At 38.8% G+C, this 6,931-nt stretch overlaps 1 protein-coding gene across 3 annotated transcripts; it reads right to left on the bottom strand.

Moving 5' to 3' along the window:
• Positions 1 to 1,847: 1,847 nt before the first annotated feature.
• Positions 1,848 to 5,376, bottom strand: LOC111479883 (probable GTP diphosphokinase RSH3, chloroplastic). Of its 3 annotated transcripts, none has more exons than XM_023124753.1 (7): positions 5,272 to 5,376; positions 4,083 to 5,061; positions 3,790 to 3,975; positions 3,060 to 3,520; positions 2,813 to 2,971; positions 2,390 to 2,732; positions 1,848 to 2,280 (listed from the first exon to the last, which is right to left on the bottom strand). In XM_023124753.1, the coding sequence occupies exons 2-7, from the start codon at positions 4,839 to 4,841 to the stop codon at positions 1,987 to 1,989; spliced, it is 2,202 nt and encodes a 733-aa protein (XP_022980521.1). In that variant the 5' UTR covers positions 4,842 to 5,061; positions 5,272 to 5,376; the 3' UTR covers positions 1,848 to 1,986. The 3 variants fall into 3 exon arrangements, with proteins under 3 accessions (XP_022980521.1, XP_022980523.1, XP_022980522.1); XM_023124755.1 differs by having other exon boundaries at positions 4,083 to 5,000; positions 5,272 to 5,346; XM_023124754.1 differs by having other exon boundaries at positions 5,268 to 5,290.
• Positions 5,377 to 6,931: the final 1,555 nt, after the last annotated feature.

Genomic DNA, 6,931 nt, shown 5'->3' with positions numbered 1-6,931 from the left:
AGCTGGGTATGGACAGATTGAAGCTTCACGACAAGTCTCTAACTTGGAAAAAGAATTTGCATTTGGAATTCCCCAAAGAACAAGACAGGGCTTGTTTAGGTTCGTTTGTTTGGATGTCCAGAATTGCATTGTTGTGTCGTTGTCATCTCAAACGTGGCTTGGCGACAAGTTGCAGAGCCTGAAGGTGAGCTTCCACCATGTTTTGAGTATTGAAATGGCGAGAGAGAGAATGAGATGCTAACGGAATAAGATAAAGGGAAATGGGAAATTAAAAATGGAAGAGAAAGAAGGAGAAGACATTGGAGCTGATATCATTTGCGAGAGAAACAGAGTGATGTGTATGAAAAACAGGGGTTTTGTGTTCACAAGGAGAGTGGTATGTGTAACTGCTGAAAAGGAGCAAGGTTGAGTAGGGAAAAGGGTTGTGACGTTATTCAAGTGATATTAAGAAAAATGGAGTCTGTGTTGAATTAGAGAAGGAAACAGAACATTATTCATAAGGGTGTGAAAATCTTTTCCTAATAAACGCATTTTAAAATTGTGAAGTTGATGACGATACGTAACGGGACAAAATGGACAATATCTATTAGTAATGGGTTTGGGTTGTTACAAATAATATTAGAGCTAGATACTAGGCGGTGTGCCAGCGAGGACGCTAGCCCCCAAAGAAGTAGATTGTAAGATCTTATGTTGGTTGGAGATGAGAACAAATCATTTCTCGAAAGGGTGTGGAAACCTTTTACTAGCAGACGCATTTAAAAACTGTGGAGCTAAGCGATGCGTAACGGGTCAAAACGAACAACATCTGGGCCTCCAAGTGGGCCTCCAACCACATTAGTTTGAGAGAGAAACGAAATATTTCTGATAATGGTGAGGTTTCGGTCCCCAAGTGGACCCCCAACTACATTGGTTTGAGAGAGAAACGAAACATTTCTTATAAGAGTGTTGAAACCTCTCCCTACCAGATAAGTTTTAAAATTGTGAGGCTAACGACAATACATTACGGACAAAAACAGACAAAATATATTAGCGATGACCTTGAATTGTTATAGTATAGTTACTTATAGTTGTTACCATACAAATTCTAGTCATGAAATTTAAAGTTATAATTTTTTTTTACATACGTCTAAAAGTGATGTATACTATTATATTGGCAATGAAAAGATACCTTACTTCCAGACCGAGACAACACTTTTCCCCTGCCCATATATATACTTTTGCAATCTTTTTTACAATTGTAGTTCGTTCACTTTTTCACTTTTAAGACAGCCATGCTCGTCTGATAAGAGCCTTTCCACATAGATTCCTTAACCCATGCCACCATTTTCCTCCATATAAATCTCTTGTTTCCCATCTGGCTTTTGCTCAACAAGCAACTCTTCTTCATAAAACTCAAAACCATGGATAGTAACCATGGCGCTTACACGAACCAGATCCGTCTCAGATACCACTGGCCATCGTCTTGGCTCTTGCTTCTGCTGTGGTGCTTTCACCATTAAGACCTTATGAATCCAGATGGAGCTCTGGATTTGTTCTTCGACTGGTTCTTTTGGTGCTTATAATTGCCATTAAGACATCTTCGTCTTGCTCATCCATGTCCACGGACGGAAGGGAGAGAGATTCTGCAATTCTCTCGTCAGATCCTTCATGGGTTCTTAAAATTGGGAGCTCCTCCTGGGGACTTGCAGGGCTTTTAATGATGTTGATTTTCGGGCTTTCTTGGCAGAGTTATGTTAAAGAATTCCTCTGGAGATAGAGAGCCTAATAATTTGTACTGTTGGGACCTGATATGTATTATTATAATGAAATCTTTAAAAGGTAAACTTAAATTATATAAACATAGCAAAGGCCAGCAACCAGTACATCAAGTAGTAATCTAATGCAGATATGTACAGATATTTATAATTATATACAACAGAACCTGATCCATAATTGAAGCATGATATTTGTAGTGTAATCATAGGAAAGGGGGCAATGAAGCCACTGTCAGCTCCTCCAACCAGCAGGCTGTGGAGTTGCTACAGTAAAGCCTCCCTCGTACATTCGCTGGATTTCTTCCCGGTATTCAATCAACGACTTGTCGGGTATCGGCGGGGTCAATTCAACCACGTCCCCCATCTTCAGCTTGCACTTAGGGTCGCTCACAGGCTCATGGTTCAGTCTTGGTCTCAACTCCTCCTTTTTTGGAAACCTATAGTGAGCCCATCTTGTGCTTCCTCTTCCTGCTCTTTCTAAAAGATCCATCATCGTTGTGTTAGCTGGGAATTCCTGGACCGACATCTGGAGATAACCGAAGCAAAGCGTTTTCCAAATGTTAAAAGCCACACTTTTGCACCAGAGACAGATAACTAACTTAACAAAAACAATAAGAAGAAGAATAATCATAGACCTTTTCGTTTTCGATCATTATGACAAATAAAGGCCCATCCTGGAAGCAGCGAGGTTTGTAAGAGTATGAACAATCAGACGAGTGAAAAGGGAAGTTGCAGGGTGGTTTGATGGAACCGATAGAAGATCGATCTCGGTTCATGGTCTCACAATGCCAGGTGAGAACCCATCTGCCCCATTCAACCATCTGAAGCACAAATGAAGAGTGCTTAGAGTCACCCTCCTTGTATCTCCAATGTGCAGCAAACCCAAACTCAGCTTGCAAATGCATTTCCTTGGTCCGAATTTGAACTTCTAGCGGGACATCTCCTTCACCCCTTACTACTGTGTGTATAGATTGATACCTGATTACAAGCAGATCATATAAGAGGAGAGAGAGAGTAAATATGAAGCCACTTAATACTGCTTTTAGATAAATAAATACCCGTTTAACTTCGGTTTACTTATGTAGTCCTTCAGCTTTCCCGGTACTTCGGGCCATAACTGATGAACGATTCTCAATGCTTCATGGCAGTCCTCTTCATTTTCAACAATGAGTCTCAATCCATGAATATCATGGATTTGATTCACGGTCAAATTCTTCCTACAAAAAATGTCAAATTTACCTAAAAATAAGGATCGTGAACACGAGAGAACAAGAGAGAGAGAGAGATGGAAGGCTGAAGACGTACTTCAACATTTTGCGGTGAATGCTGTAGACACTTTTGTGCCGCCCAGTTACAACATGGTAAGAGATTCCATCATCCTTGAGAGCTCGCTCTAATTTTTGAATAGCAGAAAATATAATTGCTTCATCATATAAACCCAGCAGCTTGGAGGACAAATCATCGTGCAATTCCAAATTAAGATGCTTAAAACACAGGTTTTCTAGCTGCTCCTTCCAACTGTAAATTCCAAGGCGATTAGCCAAAGGAACAAAAATCTCCATAGTCTCCTTTGCAAACCTTTGCCGCTTGATCAGAGGCAATGCATCTAAAGTCATCATATTGTGTAGACGGTCTGCTAATTTAATGAGGACAGCTCTTGCATCAGCCATAGCAAGGAACATGGTGTGCAGGCGGTCTGCCTCAACGATTCTCTCAGCGGTATCATGTTCACGAGCAAGCTTGCTTAAATGACTTAGCTTAGACACCTAAAACGAAGTACAAGCGAGATAAGTTAGGAACTTATTCTTCATCAGAATTTTTTTTTGTCAGGTGGCGGGGAAACCAGTCAGATATGTAATTCTAGAAAAGCGCAAGAATGTAAAGAAGAACGAAATCTACAAAATGAGCTGTCTAATACGAGAAATATAGCGTGTTTTACCCCAAATTTAAGATTAGTTTTGCAGTCATGTTCTATGCCTAATTCTAAGTCATCTATTCCAATGACAAAGAAAGTGTGGACTGCACAGTATCTTACCCCTTCAACCAAATCAGCAACCTCAACTCCAAATGTCTCCAATATATAGTCATGACTCAAAAAAGAATCATCAAGTGTGTCGTGCAAAAGACCTGCAGCAACTACTGTGGAATTAGCACCAACAAGCGCAAGCATCACTGCTGTTTCCACACAATGTTCCAAGTAAGGATCGCCACTTGCACGCATCTAAGGAAGAACGAGAAACACCATTAAAGGAAATTTCTTAATGAATGTCATCAGTACTCGAGAGTCAAGACAAGAACAACACTGTCAATATCAAAAGATAGTGTTACCTGTCCCCTATGTGCTTTCTCAGCCTCATTAAAAGCCTTAATCACAAACTTGTCACAAAAGATTTTGTGCTTTGATTGTGCACTTAGAAGCAAATCCTTCACATACGACTTGGAATTACCTTCCGTAATACTGTCCTCCATATTGAAAGTCAATTCATCTCCAAACAAAGAAGATGAACTCGCATCTAACCTATCACTCGACACCTCCAATCTCGGCGAATCATAATCCACACACGAACCCAATGCATTTCTCACAAACCCATTGAACAGCCTGTTGGTACTTCCTCGTCCATGAAAACTACCATCCCCGCTTCTTTCTCTTACAGTCCATAATGGAGGAGTTCTAGCCGCCGATCCAACCCCACAACTGCCACAGGAAACCGGACCCTGGAACACTGATACTGGGCTCTGATCCCGATTGAAGAATGACCCAATGAATTTATTTGGGGAATAACGGAACGAGGAACTCAATTCTTTAAGCTCCTCCCCTTTATCATGCTTAAAGGAACCCAATTCTTCTCCACCACTTGAAATGCTCGACGACGACGAAGAGTGTCTCAGCGCAGTCGACGAGAACAAACTCGACAACCCCCCAACCACCGGTTTTTGGGATGAAGTGGCAGTCGAAGATGCCAGCGACGAGGACCGAGAGGTAAAGTCTAAATCACATGATGCATGAGCGTTCATCTGGCAAGGGTGGGGAGAGGAACAAATAGTACTCGGTGGGCTAGTATACAGCGCTATAGTTGGAACAGCCATGGTCTTTTTTACTCGAAATACCACCAATACCTCAAGAAACGCACACAATTTCCAGCAAAAAAGAAAAAAACAACCAATGCTAAAGCAGATCAAGCGAATTCTTCAGCAACCAATATTTGGTTCCCCTTTTCAAACGATTCGACACACGCCAAGCTTTTTCTGTACGCAATCAAATGAATGTAGCAGAGAGTACAAATTCCACGAATATTCACCAAAAAAACTACAGAAAAGAACCAAACAGAGCAAAGATTCAATCAAATTTCAACCAAGAAGCACTGCAGGAGAATATGAAACGCAATACAGTAGCGACAAATTCATCAAAATCGAAAGGAAAAGAGAAGAAGAAAAGATAAATCAAAGCAAGAACTAAAATCGAAGAAATATGAAATAGGAAGCCATCGCCCTAATCTTGGAGGAGAAGGTCACATACCTTAGAGGAGAAAGTGAGAAGCAGAACGAAGCGAGCGTTGGTTCTTTGATTTTCTGGTAATCTCTGTGCGTCTCAATATTGCTTGGCGTCCTCGAACTGGAAAACTTGAAAGTACCATATTACCCTTCAATCAAAATGAATTGCTGTCAGTTTTGTACCCCACAAAAATCTATAGATTTAATAATTATTAATTAGCAATTATTAACACTTTTATTAAATAATTTTTTTATATTATACAAATAAGAAAAAAAAAAAAATCCCAATTATTTAATGAAATTAAAAATAAACAAATATCCATTTGTGTCTACTAAATGTAATAAATAGTATTTACCCCCATCCCAAGCCTGGCTTTACGCATGCAACTAGTTCAAATGGGTCCACCTTATTTTATTTTATTTATTTATAATAATAATAATATTATTATTATTATTATTTTGTGGATGCTATTGCTTCTATTTTGTTTATTTTCTATCATTATATATAAAATAAAAAAATATATTATTTTTTCGTTCAATTATTCAATCCGCGTTCCTTTACTAAAATTCAAGCAGTTGCGTTATATGTACTAAAGTTAACAATTAATTATTTAATTGAACTATTAACTTTAGGTATGATAATTTAATGTTTAATGAACTATAATATAGTATTAGTTATGAAGGTATAGTATAAGGTTTTATCCTAAAATTAATATATAATGCGAGTAATTATTAGGAGGTAGTAGGGGCTCTATCGACAATGTACATGTAGTGAGTTGAGTTGTTAACCGCCCGCCTTCTGGAAGATCTATGGATAAGGACAAATTTGAGAATTATTTATTTAATTAAATAGCTAATTAAAGATTCAGTTGGGAATTATTTATTTAATTAAAATAGATTTGTGTAAGCTGAAAATAACACGTGGCCGGCATACAGAAATTACAAGGTCTTCACAGGCCACCACAAGGGTCGCCACGCGCCGCACGTGATGCCCACTGGGTGAGTCGTGTTTGTTGTACACGATTAGTCCGGGGTGAGCCCCTTCGACCTCGTTGTTCTTTAGTTTTATTTGGTGGAATTTCTTATCTGTAATATTATATCAACATTACGTGAAATATTTGTATGGTATGATTAATATTTTTGTCGAATTGTAATAATATAAAAAATGAAAGAAAGTATATCACGAGTCTGAATGAGATTTTACAAATTCTAACGATGAATTTGTTTTTTTTTTTTTTTTTTTTTTTTTTTTTGTTGTATTTCACCCCTAATCACGACTCATCCGCTGACTCTTCAATATCAGCCGATTTAAACCTCCACTTAGTTTCATCCTGGTCATGTCATGGATAGATTACTCTCTTAACCAAGTCATAGATTACTTAGGTTTGGGTCTATGGCAATTACTCTTCACGCTTTCATTGGAACCGGGTTCCCTTAACCAAGTCACTGTCTATGAGTAGCCAGCTCATTCTTCAATAGGCACGCAGTAAGACTCTTGGACTCCTCCCACTACTTTGAGGCTTACGATTTCATGTTTTATTTCACTATTTCACTCTTTGATGGGTTCTTTTCACTCTTCCCACACAATACTACTTCACTATCGGTCACCCAGGTGTCTTTAGCCTTACAAAGTGGTACTAATTGAGTCACTTCTCCATGTCATAACCAATCCATCATAAAATTTC

The sequence above is a fragment of the Cucurbita maxima genome, unplaced genomic scaffold (assembly GCF_002738345.1).
Source record: "Cucurbita maxima cultivar Rimu unplaced genomic scaffold, Cmax_1.0 Cma_Scf00005, whole genome shotgun sequence".
In the NCBI taxonomy this organism is placed as follows: Eukaryota; Viridiplantae; Streptophyta; class Magnoliopsida; order Cucurbitales; family Cucurbitaceae; genus Cucurbita; species Cucurbita maxima.
Note: the sequence above shows the minus strand (reverse complement) of the source record. Positions and strands in the feature narration are given on the sequence as shown.

Bases quoted from the DNA above. Each gene is read 5' to 3' on its own strand.
- LOC111479883 (XM_023124753.1), bottom strand. From the start codon at position 4,841: ATGGCTGTTCCAACTATAGCGCTGTATACTAGCCCACCGAGTACTATT. The intron at 3,521-3,789 runs GTAAGATACTGT...ACTTCGTTTTAG, and splicing joins TTGCTGATTTGGTTGAAGGG to GTGTCTAAGCTAAGTCATTT. The intron at 2,972-3,059 runs GTACGTCTTCAG...CATTTTTTGTAG, and splicing joins ATTCACCGCAAAATGTTGAA to GAAGAATTTGACCGTGAATC.